Source organism: Coturnix japonica, chromosome 17 (assembly GCF_001577835.2).
Source record: "Coturnix japonica isolate 7356 chromosome 17, Coturnix japonica 2.1, whole genome shotgun sequence".
In the NCBI taxonomy this organism is placed as follows: Eukaryota; Metazoa; Chordata; class Aves; order Galliformes; family Phasianidae; genus Coturnix; species Coturnix japonica.
The window spans coordinates 4463397-4480466 of NC_029532.1; the positions used below are offsets into that span (position 1 = coordinate 4463397).

The window sequence follows — 17070 nt, forward strand, 5'->3', positions numbered from 1 at the left end:
GGGCCGGTTGGGACTGTGGCTTGTTCTCTGGTTGCTCTGCACATACACACAGACACACACACAGCAACACAGCCCTGCTGCAACACGGTCACAGCTCGGCGCAAAGGAGAGCATTGCAAAGATGGGCGTTTTGCTGGAAGGAAGGGGATGCACGGGGCCTTTTGCAAGCAGGAGGGTCTTTGTCCCCCAAAAGCCTGCAGCCCCGCAGACAGGTTTAACCGTATCCAAGCAGAGATATGTGCTTTCTTCCTCCTGGCTGTTGTTATAGGAGCACGGCGTGTCCGGGCAGCTCCTGCGGGGCCTGCGTTGCAACACGGGCTGGAATTGAGCCGCGTTTATCGTGTGCATCACGCTGCGTTGGGGGGCATCCAGCCCTGCCTGGGTTTGAGGTGGGGAAAACGGCTTCTGGTGCCACGGCCCGGCTGGGTGCATCGCTCACTGCACGATGAATGAAGGCTCGTAGCGGGGATCCCGGCGTGAGAGCGGGGAGCCGGCACCGGGGGGAGGGAGGAGGGAGGAGGGGGCCATTGTGCATCCGGGTGCGTCCCCCCAAGGTCACTCCCACCCCGCAGCTCCCTCTGCGCTCACACCGCCGCCTCTCTCCCTCCGCATCCTCCGGCCCTTGGCGAGCATCCCCCCCTCCCACCTCCGCCCTACAAGAGCCCGCTCCCTCCTCCTTCTCTCCCATTGAGCTCCGGCGGCGTCGGGCCGAGAGCTGCGGGCCCCCCCTCCCGCACCCCAACCCTCGGAGGGAGGGGAGGGAGCGCGGAGGGAGCGCGGAGAGGGGCGGGAGCGGCCGCGCGGAGGCGCAGAGCGGCCCCGCATCTCCGCAGCCCCGAAGCCCGGCAACAAAGAGCGCAGCGCTCCGCTCCTCCCCGGGATGTAGGGCCCTCCGTGCCCCGCTCCCGGCCCCGCAGCCCTCCATGCCCCCGAGCTGAGCCCGTTCCGCATCGCCATGGGGAAATCCAACAGCAAGTTGAAGCCTGAAGTTGTGGAGGAGCTGACCAGGAAAACGTACTGTGAGTGCATAGCGGGGGCTGACCGCGGTGTGAACGGGGGGGGGGAGGAGGGTTGGGAAGGGGGGAGAGGATTTGGGGCTGGAGGGGGCGATGGGGGGAGCGGCGGTTGCGCCCCGCGGATGCTCGCGGGGTTGCGGGTACCGCGGTGGGGTCGGCCCCTCCCGCAGCGCGCAGACTCAGCCCCGGCTTTGTTGGGAGAAGGAGGAGGGAGAAAACATGGAGCGGGGCAGGCAGGCAGGCAGGGCAGCGCGGGGCTCCCCGCACACGCTGCACTCCGCCGCCTATTGCTCAGCATCCGACACCGCGGCACCGGGGCCGCATCCTTCTCCCCCCTCCCCCGGCTGCCGTACCCCGACCCCCCCCGGCCCCACTCCGCAGCCCCGGACGCTCCGACCCCTTTGGGGCAGCGCTGCCCCCGCGGCTCCCGAAGTTCGGTGCCGTTCCTGTGTCGTTTCGCTCCGTGCCCCGCTCTACGGGTCTCTGCTTTAACTCCCCGAGCCGGCTCCTTTCCCCTCGGATCCTCCGCTGTCCCCTCACTCTCGCGGCCGATGCCCGAACCATCCGCTTTGAGCCAAACCTCCTTTATTTTGCTCCGTTCTGAAGGATGCGCGGAGGAAACAAAGGCTCCGCTGCTCCCAATTCCCCTCCCCGTTCACCCCCCTTTGCTTTAAGCTCACAACCGGCTCCGTGCCCCGCCAGACCTGCAAGCGTTCCCGCTGTCATTGCTGCAGTCCCACGGCAGCGCTTACCCAAAAAGGCAATAGATGAGGATGCAGCGTGTTCTCCCATACGGAGAGGAGGCATCGCTGGTGCATTGCACACCCCCGCACTCGGGGCTGCTCCTTGTCACCGTGCAGAGGGAGGGGGGCACAGCCCCGGAGCTCAGCTCGGCTCTGAGCAGTGATGCTGCATTGGGCATTTTGCACCACTCCGTGCTGGGAAGGTGCTGCCCTATAGGGCACATGGGCTGCAGGACCTGCTGGCACCCGTTGTAGTGAATGCACGTCCTCTCTGCTGGATGAGGCCGGCACAGGGTTGTGGCCTTGTGGCTCCAACTTTGTGCCCCTCCTGGGTGCCCTCCCCAAAGCCCCCCGTCCTCATTGCACCCAGGTTGTGTGTGTCTGCTCTGTGCCTCCCCATCAGGACAGCACATGGCTGTGCCCCCCCAGCAGTGCACGGTGCCCATCGACTGCAGCCATCCCTAATGCTGGGCTCAGTTTGTTGAGCTCATTCCACTGCTCGTGTCTGAATTACTTTTGCTGAGTGCTTCTGGCCCTGGACAGGTGTTGGCAGGGAGCTGATGGTGGAGAGATACCTTCATCCCAGGGATGTGCCCATGATGTTGAGAGCTGTGGTTGCACTATGGGCAGCATTTCTCCCACGGTGTGATTTCCTTCTGTTGCATCATTTTCTGTTTGCTTGAGCTGTGCTGACCCAGGTGCCCATAGTGCTATGGGGGGAACCAGAGAAGGCTCAACCCACCTGGCAGCCCAGGTCCCATCCACGAGAGGGGCCAACACAGAATAATAATGAATAATAAATTCTGTAATTCTTTGTGCTTCCACAGAGCCTTTCATCTGAAAGCTCTTGGAGTGCTTCATTGTCATGGTGGTGGTGGCTCATGGAGTGTTGGGTGCTGCACTGAGTGTCCCAGGAGGTGCTGGTGGGGCTCCAGGAGCTGCCATCCCAGCAGGGTTTTGGGTTATGGTTGTTCTGCTCACAGTGTGGGGTTGGGGTTGGGATTTGGGAATGTTGGGAGTTGAATTTGTTTGGTTGAGATCAAAAGGTTCTGCCGTGAAGATCTTGGGATGCAGGAAAGGTTGTGTCCAAGTCTTGAATGCAGGTGGATGACAGATGATGGGCTCAGGTTGTGAAGGTTCAGGCTGAAGGTAAAGGCTTCCCCAGCCTTAATGGTTCTCTGGTGCAAAGCACTTGTGTGCAGTTGTAGTTGCTTCCATGGGACTGAAACACTCGTGTTGGGGTCCTTTGGACCTTAACCCCAACCGTGTCCCACTCCCTGCTCTCTCTTTAGTGAACTTTCAGCTCACTTTGGGACTTTCTGCTCTTCTACAATGAACCACAAAATTGGCTCCGCTGCGTGCCAGTAATGCCTTGAATTAATGGCCATTAGATTCAGAGCAACCTACAAACAGATCGATTTGGAGTTACGGGGGACGCAGCGGCTGGCTCAGTTCTGTGGGGAAAAGAGTGAAAATGCTCCAGTTTTCAGGCTGAGCTCCTCACTGCCCTGCCCTGACTCTGCCCTGCCAAGTGTTGGGGTGTCAGCCCCATCCCCTGCCCCGTGTCCATGGGAGGACAGTGGCTGGTGGCACTTTGGGCCTCGCTGCGACTGCACTGGGAGCATCACATTTCACAGATCCCCTGACACGTTAATGGATCTGCTTAACCACTGCGCTGACCTTTGCTGCTGCTGTTATAATTAAGGCTGTGAAACAAGAGGCTGCGACAGCATCAAAGGAAGCGGCTGCTCCGGGAGGGATGCGATGTGCTCCTTCTGCTCTCAGGGCGATGCTCGCGTGCTCATGTTGTTCCTCCCTGCCTTCCTCAGGGCTACAGCCTGTATCCCACACAGCCCCCCATGCAGCCCCCCATGGCTGCTCAGTGCGTGGTGCTGTGGGCTCCTCGTGCTGGGGATGGAGCTGATGGGAGCATCATTCATTCATCCTCATACACGATGACCATCCTCCGCTGCTTTTGCCCCAAATCCAGTTCCCAAAGCCTTACATCAGGCTCTTCAATATTTCATAGGGTCTAAAAAGGATTTTAACAGCGTGTTGGTTTTCCTATCCGTGCCGTGGCCCCGCTCAGCCCGCAGCCAATGGCAGCTGCTGTGAGCAGTGCCAGGCACACACAGTTCCCTCTGCACTTCCCACCTCGGCGGTAGCAAATGGCACTGATGATGGCACTGATGATGGCACTGTGCCCCCAGTGTCCCCGAACAATTCAGTGCCTGCAATGTGCATCATGGGGGAGAGGAGCAGCCCGGCCCCAGAGCTGCCAGGGCTTGGGGGAAGGGGGGTGTCTCCAGGTTGCTTTTGGCTGTGGGATGTGGTGGGATGACGTGTGTTGAGCCTTTGGCTGTGGGATGGGCACCCACTGGGATAGAAATAGGGGTACACAGGAGTTGGATTAGCAGAAGTCCTTTCTAGGACAGCCATGGATGTGTCTGTGGGGGCGGCTGCTCCAAGGAGACCCGCAGCCCCTTCCCCTGCACCACAGGGTTTCCAGAGCAGCCTGATCCCTGGGCAGAGCCCGAGCCCAGGGGGCAGGAAGACAGTGAGCTCTGCAATGTGTAACCAGGCCATTGGTTACATATTTAATCCAGAATGATAATGAATGTGAGCCATCAGGACCAAGCAACCCACATTTCCAAAGCGCTGACGTGGGGCAGATGGAAGGAATGCCGTCACCAAATGGAGCTCTGCGAAGTCCCCAGGCACAAGCCTTCAGGCCGTGGTGATGACCCCATAGGAGCCTTCAGGCCATGGTGATGACCCCATAGCCCATCTGTAGGGCCAGGGGTTGTGTTTGGGCTGGTGGGGGGCTCTGCTGTGTTCCCCCCCATTCTGTGCATGGCAAGAAATGCAGGTGAGGGGACAGGGGGGGATCCCTGCCGGCTCCACCGCCTGCTCCATCAGCGATGCACGTGAACACCGTGATGATGTTGGAAGTGGAGTTTATAACAGATTTACCCTCAGACGGTTCTTAACGACGTGTTTCAGTGCAGTGAGGGGTGGAGTGTTGGGCACAAATTGCAGGGTGTTGCAGCGCTGTGTTGCTGTGTGCATCACAGCCCGATCTGTTCATGCATGAGCACCCCGGAGAGACACGCATCAGCACCCGATGGGCTCACGCATGAGAGCCCAATTAGCACACACAGCAGTGCTCAATTAATGCACGTCCGAGCGCCTGGTTGCATTCTGCCCATTGGGCTCATTTGTGGTTACTGCTGCCTATGGTTCCCATTCACTTCTGCAGGAGCACCTGAGCCACTCAATTGGTGTGTGCACAAGTGTGTGATGTGGGAATTACACTCATTTACTCTTAGGGGCTCAATAAGGCCGTACATGAGCCCAATAAATGCATGAGCACCCGTTGAGTCAGCATGGCCTCACCCTAAAGCTTTGCACACGAGTGCCCCATATGCAGTCCATCCCCCAGTTGGCTTTTGCACGAGTGCCCATCCAGCACCTTTAGTGCAAGTGAGTGCCCCATTATGTGCACGTGTGCTGCATGCATGCAGCAGTGCCCAGCGTGCAATCTGGGTGCTGCACTGAGCATCCAGCGGAGGTGAAAGCAGCTTGTTGGTGATCTGGAAGCTGAGTGCTGCCTGTGGCTGGAAATAATTAACTCTGCTTTCCTGCTCTGGCAGCAGTGACCCCAATGGACTCGGGGAGCAGCAGCAGGGGAGAGAAGGGGGTCTGTAAAGTGTTGGGGTCTGGATTGCTGCTCTTTATCCTGCATCCTTGCAGTGCTCCATCCCCATTCCTGCTCTGGTCCCATTGCATGGGTATGGTGCATCCCCGCTGCCCTTGCAGCCCTGTAAACATCAATTAATGGCTGGAGCAATGATTAACCAGAGCTGTTCTTGCTGCAGCAGCAGCTGGGTGGTAGGAAGGGGGGAGGAACACAGAGGGAGGGTGGTGATGGTGCCATCAGCCCCTGCGTGCACTGTGGGGAGTGGGGGGGGGGGATCAGCCCCTGCGTGCACTGTGGGGAGTGGGGGGGGGAAAGGGGCAAAAGGGTGGGGGGTTATGCTGGGTGAGAGGAGGGGCTGGGGGGCTGCGGTGGATACTGAGATGGGATGGAGCCAAGAATGGGAGCTGAGATGGGATGGAGCCATTGGGTATGGAGGTGGGATGGAGTCATGGGTACCACGAAGGGGCAGCAGCATCGAAGCTGCCATAGAGCACTGTGCCATAGAGCACTGTGCCATAGAGCACTGTGCCATACAGCACCGTGCCATAGAGCACTGTGCCATAGAGCACTGTGCCATACAGCACTGTGCCATACAGCACTGGCCATACACACCGTGCCTAGAGCACTGTGCCATAGAGCACTGTGCCATACAGCACTGTGCCATACAGCACTGTGCCATACAGCACTGTGCCATACAGCACCGTGCCATACAGCACTGTGTCATACAGCACTGTGCCATACAGCACTGTGCCATACAGCACTGTGCCATACAGCACTGTGTCAATAACAGCACCGATGCCATACAGACGTGTCATACAGCACTGTGGCCATACAGCACTGTGCCATTAGAGCACGTTATACACTGTGCATACAGCCTGTGCCAATACAGCACTGTTCAATACGCCACGCACGGTCATACAGCACTGTGCCGATACAGCCACGTTCATACAGCACTGTGCCATAACAGCACGCCATACACTGTGCCATACGCACCGTGCCATAGAGCTACTGTGCCATAAGAAGCACTTGGCCAGTAAACCAGCACTGTGCCATACAGCACTGTGCCATACAGCACTGTGCCATACAGCACTGTGCCATACAGCACTGTGTCATACAGCACTGTGCCTCCAGGAGTGCGGCTGCAGCGCTGGGGCAGTGCCTCTCCCAGCATTACAGTTCATCACAAATAGCAGCAGTGAGCCTTTATATGGTGCCTTTCATCCTGCAGGATCCTGAGATCCATTAAGACTTCACTCTGTGCGCTGTTTTTCAGTGCTCCATAGGGAGCACCACCCCAGGGCTGTGCTCTGGGTGCTGCAGAGCGGGTTGCTGCTCCAGCGGGATGCTCTGCGGGTAATCCCTCGTCCTTGAGCTCCCGGGGTCAATCGTGCCCGTGCTGGATGGCTGCAAATTGATTTGCATCAGCTCAGCATCGCGCCGCGATCGATGCCGGCGGGAGGGAATGAATGCAGCATTCAGTGTGCAGACACTGTGTGTGCCGGGCTGTGTGCAGGGAGCTGCTCAGCACCCTGATGGGGTGCTCGGACCAGGAGCACGGCGTGTCCCCACATTGCACAGCCATAGATCCCACAGCAAGGATGGTGTTCATATCCTCCATTGGTGCCATGCAGAGCATTGCAGCCGGCAGGGTGCCCGGCTCTGTCGCTGCAGGTGTAAAGCTCAGAGCAAGGGGGGTCCCTCCATGCATGAAGATAAGGGCTCCGTGTTGGTGCCTGCAGGCAATGCCAGGGGCTGGTGGTGCCCTGTGTGTGCCAGGAGCCGACTCCGTGCGTGTCATTCGCAGCGTTTCTCCTGTACTAAAAAAAGCACAGATTTAATTGTTTCCTGCTGGAGTTGAAAGGCAGCTCCCGGCACTGAAATAGCACAGAGGGGGAAGCACAGCTGAGAGCTGCACCAGGTCCTCCTCCTCCTCCTGCTGCCTTCAGCAGCACCTGGCAGCCCGGTACCTGCCGTCCGCTCTGTGACGCACCAAAATGTCCCCACAATCCATCTCATGGCACAGCCACAGCCCTCCCATGGCCCAGACCGGTGCTGAGCATCCCCACATCCTTCACCCTGTGCTGCCCACAGCCGACCCACTGCTGTGACACCGCAGCCACCCCCTCTCTCCCCTCTCCATCCTCCCTGCAGCCCCCCCAGCCGCTCTCTGCCTTTTGCCAGGCGCGCTGTGAATCTCTCTGATGGAAACCCGCTTTCTTTTCTTTGCCTTCCGAGGTAATTGGCATCTCTTGGTGTGCTGGGCTCTCTATTTTTATCAGCCTTTTGCACACTGACACATCCCCGCTCCTCCTCGTTATCCCGGCGCGTTTCAACCCCTCTTGCTTTTCTATTATTACTATTTGGATGCACGAGGCGATTGAAATGACAGCCGGGGTGCTGGCAGCAGGCTCCCTGCTCACGTGCTCCCACGGGGGTTATGATGGGATACTCCATGCCCACGCTGTGCCGCAGCCATGCCCACATCTCACTCCATCCCACGTGCTCGGTGTGGTTTGGGCAGTGGCCCCTTTGCCCACAGCATCCCAGCAGGCAGGGATGGAGCCAAGAATGGGAGCTGAGATGGGATGGAGCCATTGGATATGGGGGTGGGATGGAGTCATGGGTGTTTGCAGGCCCAGGAAGGTGCTTGCAGGCCTGGAACTCACTTCTAGGGTGAGCAGAGCATCGCTCAGCACCATAAAAGCACTCCATTCCTATTTTTATTTATTTTGACCTCTTTTTTTTCCCATCTTTTCTCTTTTCTTGCAGTTACAGAGAAGGAGGTGCAGCAGTGGTGAGTAGCAGCGTGGCGGTGAGATGCTGGGAGTGCTGGGGGACCCCTCCTGCTTGGAGCTCAGTGCAGAGGCAGGCAGACCTTGGGGTGCATGCAGCCCATAGGGGAGGACAGCAGCACACAGCACTTTGTTCCCTGCACACCGCATGCGCTCCGCTCCCTCTGCCTGTGGCTCTGTGCAGTGGTGGCTCTCTGCCTTTCCTCCTGCTTAGTCCCCATGGGGACACTGGGGCTCAATGGTGCCGTGGTGTGTACCCCAATGCAACCCTGAATGGGGTCAGAGTCTCAGGGACACCAGGACGATGGCATGGAGGCAGGGATGCCTGGCAGCAGCGTGCTCTCACCCCATCCCCTCCAGCTGCCGAACGTGCCGCCCTAAAAAAGCCACCTTTTCCCTTTCATCTCCATATCAAACCAGTCAAGGTTTTCTTTCTTTATCGCTTTCTCTCATCCTTCTCCCCCCTCCCGATGAGTCATAGCTGCAGCAGCACGAAGATGTCACCGGCGCTTCACTTTCCCACCTCGCCACCCCCTTCCCCTCCTCCCCCAGCCCTCGGCCCGCTGACAGATCTGGGTGAGGGGTTGTGTAATGCTGCTGCACACAGCGGGGTCCCAGCAAGGTCCATGTCCTGTCCTCAGACTCAGGGAGCTGCCTGACCCCTTCACTTGCACTGTCAGCATTGGAGGTGTTGCACTTGTTGTGCCTTGTGATTCTGTCTGTGGCCATGCTGTCCCAGGAGGTGCAGAAGCCCTGCTGTTCCTATGAGGAGTTTTCAGACACCCTGATGCACAAAAGCCCCTGTGCTGCCTCAGCTTATTGCCCATTCTTGCTATGGCTTGGCTGCAGCACATGAGCGTGGAGCAGCAGCCTGTGCTGGCTGGGGGCTGCTGTGCTGGGCTCTCATTCCTGTCCCCATCAAAATCCTCATCCTCATCCCTATCTCCATCCTCAACCTCATCCTCATCCCCAATATCATCCTCATCCTCCTTCCCATCCTCATTCTCATTGTCATCCCCACCCCCAATAGCATCCCCATCCTTTTGTCCATCTCTATCCCATCCCCACCCTCATTCCCATTTCCATCCCATCCCATCTCCATCCCCATTCTCAGCCTCATTGTCATTCTCATCCTCATCCCCATCACTGTTCCCAACCCTTTCCCATCCTCATCCCCATCCCCTCCCTGGCCAATGCTCAACATGGATGGTTCCCCATTCTGGGCAGGTGCTGGGGTTGGGCACCACTTGATGCCACTTGGTGCCCGCTGGGTCCTAATACTGATGGAACTCTAACCCTAATGCTGCCTCCCCAGGTATAAGGGCTTTATCAAGGACTGCCCCAGCGGGCAGCTGGATGCTGCCGGCTTCCAGAAGATCTACAAGCAGTTCTTCCCCTTTGGTGACCCAACCAAATTCGCCACCTTCGTATTCAATGTCTTTGATGAGAACAAGGCAAGTCAGCACACTGCGGGCAGGGTGTGTGGCCATGGGACTATAGTGGGGCACAGTGGGTGCAGTGCTGCCCTGTGTGTCCCATTCACTCCCCGGTTGCTCTCACTCCTCTGTTCCCCCCCAGGATGGGAGGATCGAGTTCTCAGAGTTCATCCAGGCTCTGTCTGTCACCTCCCGGGGGACGTTGGACGAGAAGCTGAGGTGTAAGTGCTGCCCGTGGGCCCTCTGCTGTGGGGTGGCTGTGTGGGCTGCAGGGGGCACAGCCACCATCTGGATGTGGGTGTGGGGATGGAGCCCCAGCATCTCGATTTGGGTCTTCACAGGGGCGTTTAAGCTGTATGATTTGGACAACGACGGCTACATCACGAGGAACGAGATGCTGGACATTGTGGATGCCATCTACCAGATGGTGGTAAGCACTGGGGGTGGGACAGAGTGCACGTCCCCACCTGGGGTCCCCACGTCCACCTGTGACTGTGTGCTGTCCTGCTGCTATAGGGAAACACTGTGGAGCTTCCCGAGGAGGAAAACACACCGGAGAAGAGGGTGGATCGGATTTTTGCCATGATGGACAAGGTGAGGGCAGCGTGGTCATATGGGGGTTGTTTTCCTGGGGGCTGAGGGTTCTGGGTTCCCGCTGCATCTCTGCTCCTTCCCCTCCATTATCACTTAGGGGAAACTCAGTTCTATACCATGGCCCCAGGGATGCCCCAGGCGCTCTGTGCCCTGCTGCTGTGTGCATGGGGGGCTGTGTGGGGCTGTGTGGGGCTGCATTGGTATTATGTCTGTATCTCAACACCACTGCCACATTTTGCAGAATGCAGATGGGAAGCTGACGCTGCAGGAGTTTCAGGAGGGCTCCAAGGCCGACCCCTCCATCGTGCAAGCCCTCTCCCTCTATGATGGGCTCGTATAGTCCCAGGGCCGAGCGGCGGTGAGTCTGGCATGGGGGGGTCCTGATGTGCCCATCCCACTCAACCCAGTGCTATCCCCACTTTGCTTTTCCCCCTGTGCTGAGCATCAGAGCATGGACAATCCCCCAGGGGATCAGGGAGGGGATGTTTTCCCCATCCCCGTGGGTTTCTCCCAGCACATCCCCATCGCTCAGCACATCCCCAGGCACTGCAGTGCCATAAAACAATAAACGCTGCCAGGTGGCAGCAGGGCCTGCGACACTGTGCTGCAGGAGCTGCAGAGCAGCCATGGGGGCAGCTGGTGATACGGGGCATGGGGATGCTCCACAATGACATGATGTTAAACGTTCCCTTTATGTTTTAGCTCATTATCATGCTGGCAGCACAGGGGGGGGCTTATGCGAGTCCTCACACGGATTCCCTCTCCCCCTTCTTCTCCTGCAGCTTATGGGGAAGACGCTCTCTGTGCCATCCGACCACGCAGCGATGCTTGCCTGCCCCTCTCCGGCCCTCCTCCATATCCCACGAGCCAAGGATGCAGCGCAGCGCCAGCTCACGCCCCGAACCAACGCCGGTGCCATTTGCCACCTTCTGCTTCTTTTTTTCCAACAAAAACCACCCAAAAAAAGACCACGGTCTGAGCAGCAGCCAACACCCAAAACTTGGGGGCTGAGGGAATGGGTCAGAGTGGCACCCAAGGCTGAGACCCCCCCCCCGGCCCTGAGCCCCCCTGCTCCTCATTCCTACGGTCTGGGGTCGGACTGCGGATGCGCCTCTCCGGGATGCAGCTGGGGATGGAGCCCACAGGGGCTATAGGGATATATATTATATTATTATTATTATTATTATTATTTTGGTGAGACAGTATTGTGCTTTTTTCTTTTTTCTTTTTTTTTTTTTGGTCCATTCAGTGGAAAGAAGTGAGGCTTTTTTTTTTTTAACACGACGGATACCTTTATTTATTTGTTGTAACCGTTGCTGCCGCGTTTCGTCTCCCATGTCTGTGTGTCCCACACCCCACTGATGGCGTCTGTCACGTTTACATCCCCACACATGACTGTGGGGCACCGGGAGCCTGCAATAACCAAGCCAAAAATCCCCTCCACCCGCTGTATGCCGTGCGCTGGATGGGGCTCTGTTCTTTTACTTCTTCCCCTCTCCCTGTAGCCCCGTTCCTGTGTTTCTCTCTCTCCTTTTCCCCTCTCCTGCCCAACCAGGGTTGCTCAGCCCCATCCCTCTGCTCTGTTCCCATTCCTTTCCCCAGCCTCTCTCCCCATCGGGTGAGGTGAGGAGGCAGCCGGTGCTGGAGCACTTTCCTTTGTGTCTTTTTCATACTGCATGAAAAGTATTAATGGAGCCAAGCGTTGGGTTTTGCTTTCAAGCCAATTCCCTTGTTGGTGTTTTTGGGAACGGTGGGAAGGTGCATTTCCTCCATTGGCGGAGCAGGGGCAGCTTTGAAGGGCAGTGGGTTGGGGCCACCCCATTGCTTCCTATTGAGGTTGCGCTGGAAACAAGAGTGGAGCTGGTGTGCACCCACACTCCTCCCTACAGGAAGGCGAAGGGCTGGAGGAGGGCACCCACCTGCATGGGACACCCCACAGCATCAGTTGCCATCCCTGCTGGTTCCATCCATCTCTGAGGGAGGAGAGATCTGTCCTGCTGCATTTTGCTCCTGGCCCAGCACTACCCCCACCCCCTTCATCCATCCCAGGCACCGTTGATGGTGGCAGCAGTTGGTGATGCTCACACAGCTCTCAGCCATGGAGATGTCCCCAGGAGGTGACAGATGGACACAGGATGTTCTGAGGGGTGTCCCCACCGTGCATAAGATGGCAGCAATGTCCCTATGGGGCTGAATCTTACATTCACCATCACGATGGCCTGGAGCTGTGGGGCTGTGGATGCTTTCTCTGCCCTGCTGACACTTGGGATCCTGCACCTTTGGGAAGCCAACAGCTCCTAATGCTTTCACACACCCTTATAGAGACACTTCTCCCCATCCCCAAAGAGACATCACGTCTGCTGCCACCAGGAGCCACCAGGATGGTTCTACTCCAGTGTCTCAGTGCTGGGTGTGCTGCAAAGCATCACTCTCTTCTCCCCCCAAAACCTGTTTCCTTGATGCTTTGTGGCCAAAACATGTCTCTGTTGGGTAGATCTTTGCAGTGCCTCAAACTCCATCACCTCCCATCTGCAGGACGGGTGCCCTCCTGGTGCCAGGCATTGCTCTGATGGCACCACTGGATCTGCACAAGGACACAATGGGTGCCCCATTAGAAGTAACACCAGAAAGATGCAGATGTTTGCTCTGGCACTTTCCCCTGGAAAGCTTTGGGTTTCTTTTCTCCCTGTTGTGCATTTCTTCCCATGGGGTTCCACACCTTGGATGCACCGAGGGGCCCCAAATCCTCTGTCAGCAGCTCTGAGACCCACAACTCCTGGTGCCAATGGAAGAATGGCTTGAAGCTTCTCACGCTCGGGAATGTCGGCCTTCACCTCCTCACGTGCCTCAGTTTCCCCATCGGTGACCGCAGTGTCCTCCCACCATTTGTCTGTCGGTGTTGCCTGATTAAAAGCAGTGTCTGTGTTTCCTTTCCGTTCTCTGTTCACGTGCTGTTGCTGCCCTGCAGCCGCCATTCGCTGGGTCCCTCGGTTCCCTTTGGGGTCAGGGTGCCCCCAGGCGAGGCAGTGCTGCAGGACCCCCAGGCTGAGGAGCAGCAGAGCTGCGTTCATGGAGGTGAAGCTGTCTGTGCTCCTGTGCCGGTGTCTCAGCTTGCATGCCCCGCTGCCTTGTTTTGAGATGAATCCAAGAGCAAACCAAGCAAACCGACCTGTTTTAAGAACGGAACAAACAATCAAATAGAAACAAACCCAGGAACTTTGTGGCGGTGGAAATAAAAGCTTCATGATGGTACCGAAGTGGTCTGTGATGTGCTGTGGGGTTTGGGGGGTGTCACCATCCAGTGCTGTGTGCCCTGGGCAGGGGCTGTAAGGGACAGCACATGGAGACGTGGGGACCCTGCTGCTGGGAGCAAGTGCTCAGATATCGTGTAGGTTTATACACATGTAATAGATTTACAGCTGTGCCAGGAGAGGGCGAGGATGGGCACAGCTTCCGAATGATGGGGTTGGATGTGGGCACCCAGAGCTGCTGCTGGATGGGAGCAGTCTCAGCATGGAAGAGGTTAGGCCCAGTTTTAAACAGGGACTGGGAGCGCTGAGAGGGTGATGGGGGGAAGCTGTGGGTAGAACTGGTTCCCTGTCTGGGTGCTGTGGGTCACAGCCTCACCTGGAGCCCATCCTCACCTCTGGACCCCCCCCATCCTGCTTGTTCCTGCAATCCCTTCCCAGGGAGGCACTGTAACCTTGGCCCACCATCCTGGCTGGTGCTGATGGTTTGGGTTCTGCTGTTCTTGTTTTTCAATGGTTTCTGGGTGTTAGGGTTTTTTTTCTTCCAACAACTGATATCCCTCATGGGAAGGAGTTCCCATTTTCCAGCCAGCTGTAATTATGAGAACAGCATCCAGTAATGAAAACATTTAGGTCACCTTCACAGCAAACAGTGCTACCTAATAAGGCTGTGTCTGGCCAACCTGGGCTTGGCTGACTGTGAGCCTGGCATGGGATGCTCAGCTAGCTCTGCTCTATGCCATGTGCAGGAATGGCCAGGAAGTCCATGTTATTGGATCCACGTGGAGCCAGCACAGTATCTGGTGGAGCAGCAGGGGATGTGAGCAGCAGGGAGCATCACCTGCAGGAGCACAGTGAGCACTGCAGGGCAGATGAAGCTGCCTCTGTGTCTGAACAAGCCACAGTCTCATAGACATAAGGCCCAGCTGGAGCCAGAGGTTTGCAGCCCTGGTTGTTTTGGAAGGGATGCTGCCAGCTTATCTTCTCATAGCTGGCTCACTAGGGTGGGATCTCCCAGGTGCAGCCTTCTGATGCCAGGCTCTGCCACCTGTGTTGTCTCCAGCCAGGCAGGGTGTAGCTGAAATACTAAATCAGGGTGTGAAGCAGTGATGGAGCACCTGGTGGGAAGGCAGGGCCAACCCAGGGGAGCTCAGCTGCAAACAATCCCCCTGAGTGACTGGAAGGGCTGGAGGCAGGATCCACCCCTTCCCAGACCTCATTTAAGGGTTGGCAGTGGAGGCAAGGGGGTCTTGCTGGGGATCTCTGCACACCTGAGGGTTTTTGATGGTAAGCAGCTTCTTTCCTTTCTTTCTGTGCCTATTGGTGTTGAATTTGAGCAAATCCTCACTTGCTGTAGTCTAGGACCTTGTTGCACTCATGAGAAAGCCAGACATCCCCAAGGTGCCTTTGCCACCCCACAGTGGTCTCATGGTTAATGGTGTTTTGACATCAGAGTGCTGATGTGGGACTTTACTGCTGCATGGCAGGGAATGAGGTGGGCACAGCAGTGAAGGTGTTCACCCTGGTTCTGCACAGTGAGTCTTTTGTATGCTCCTTTTTGGACCTCTTCCCCATCTGGCTGAAGGATTCCTAACAGCTGCCCCATAGATGGTGCCCAGGAGCAGGACACTGCTTGTGTCCCCTGGGATGCTGGCACCTATGTCTGTGTCACATGCAGTGCCCTGGGCTCTGCTGCTGCCCATGCAATGCTCATGGTGTCAGATGGGTTTCTGCTGGGAAGGATGTTGCCTTTCCTCTTTTGCTTTAAATCATTTGGTTCATACCCACTTTTCCTCCCTTCCATCTCTCCTGTTGCTCATCTCCCTTGGCTGAGCCCAGCAGAACCCTCCCAAAGCAGATGCTGCACGCAACCTTTCTGGCCCCCGCATCTCTTTATCTCTCCCAGGGCTTCCTGCATTTGCTGCCAATGATTCAATTCCTCTCTCCCAAGGGCACTGCAAAATGCACAGGCGCTGCCTCTCGGGGAGAGCTCTGCAGGGCTGAGCGGAAGCGCTGGGTGCCCTCAGCACAGTGCTGGCATTTGGCTGCTGGCAATTCTGCTGCCAGGCACAGCAGGGAAACAAACAGAAACTTGGGACTGAGGCCAGGAATGCGTGTGTTGATGCAGAGCAGGGGCTCAGGGTGTTGGTGGATGCCAGTTTAGGTTTCACGCTTGCAGCATCCCCTGCTGATACACAGTGCTATGCTGTGCAGGCCAATCCATCATCACACTCGAGCATCACTGAGACCACACTGTAGGTGCCTGCCCTGCCTGACCATGGCTTCTGTGCTGGGAGCATGGGGTGCCCAGAGCCTGACACTCTCACCCCTCCTATTCCATCCTCAGGACTCCACTGGGTGCTATGTCCCTTCTCAGCCACCTCTGCTTGCTTCCAGGAGTGCAGTGGGAACTATGGCACAAGGGAGGTGCTCCAGTTCTTCCTGCTTGGCTGGAATTGGAAGAACTTGGCTTCACCCCTCTTGCCTGCAGAATGCAATGAGTGCCAGGCACTGCAGAAGTGCCAGCATGACCACAGGAACAGCGTGGGCAGCTACTGCTGCATGTCCCCTCTGGATACCTGCCATGGTCAGTGGGTTCCTCTGTCCTTAGGGTTAGAGGGGGCCTCGCATCCCCACCTCACTGCAGGCACATGGGCACCACAATTCACTCTGTCTGCAGATGTGGGTGAGTGCATGTGGGGTATCATCCCCATTTCCATCTCATTCTTTCCCTCCTGATGGGGCTGCAGAGGGTGAAGCTGCTGTCAGCTCCACGGCATTGTGCCACCTCCCATATCATCTCCTGTTGCAGTGGGGATGTGTTGTTTGGGGAGAGCTGTGTTTGCACCACCCTATTCCCAGCTGGGAATCCATCCCCCCACCTCATGCCTTCACCTGGGGTCAGTTCCTGACTCAGCAGGGCTGGGTGTGACACGTCCTGCTGGGGGACAAGGTGTCCTACCAACTTCTTGCAAACACTGGGTTTGTTGCAACACCCCAAGCAGCTCAGGGCAGACTTGGCTGTGATCAGCCCACAGATAGTGGGTATGGGGAGAGCAGGAGCCCATTGGGCTATGAGCAATCAGGGAGGGCAAATGGTCCCCCAGCTTTAAGTGTGTCTCAAAATCCATTGTGTTCCTATGCAGTTATTTATGGTTTTGTTTCTAATAAAGGTTTCCTTGTGAAGAAGGCAGCTCCTCCAGCCATCTTCCTCTTGGGCTGCCCAAGGGACAATACCTGCATGTGGCAGTGGTGCAGGTCAATGTCCAGCCCTGGCTCTGTGCTGGGTCCCTTGATCAGTGGGGCCAGGATCAGACCTTTGCATGTGCATTGCAGGCAGAGGTTGTTGCCCAGAAGTCGTTTCTGTCTCACCCCACTGCACTGGCTGGATGGACCCCAACCTATTTGTCCCCACGTTTGGTGATGGGCACAGTGCTGGGGGGAGGTTGCTGCTGCCAAAGCCCATTGCTTGCGCTGTGCTCTCACTGAGGTGCCCATGAAGGAGTACTGCCTATAGATGATTGCCTTCCCATGCAGGAGG

General features: G+C 57.1%; 1 protein-coding gene across 1 annotated transcript; it reads left to right on the forward strand.

Annotated features, from left to right (window-relative positions):
• Positions 1-548: 548 nt before the first annotated feature.
• NCS1 (neuronal calcium sensor 1) lies at positions 549-13533 on the forward strand. The gene is made up of 8 exons (XM_015879224.2): positions 549-1019; positions 8229-8253; positions 9567-9705; positions 9830-9908; positions 10029-10117; positions 10204-10281; positions 10523-10639; positions 11064-13533. The coding sequence occupies exons 1-7, from the start codon at positions 956-958 to the stop codon at positions 10619-10621; spliced, it is 573 nt and encodes a 190-aa protein (XP_015734710.1). The 5' UTR covers positions 549-955; the 3' UTR covers positions 10622-10639; positions 11064-13533.
• Positions 13534-17070: the final 3537 nt, after the last annotated feature.

Excerpts from the sequence above, each read along its gene's own strand:
- NCS1 (XM_015879224.2), top strand. The coding sequence starts at position 956 with ATGGGGAAATCCAACAGCAAGTTGAAGCCTGAAGTTGTGGAGGAGCTG. Across the intron at positions 1,020-8,228 it reads GCTGACCAGGAAAACGTACT|TTACAGAGAAGGAGGTGCAG; the intron begins GTGAGTGCATAG and ends CTTTTCTTGCAG. Across the intron at positions 8,254-9,566 it reads GAGAAGGAGGTGCAGCAGTG|GTATAAGGGCTTTATCAAGG; the intron begins GTGAGTAGCAGC and ends CTGCCTCCCCAG.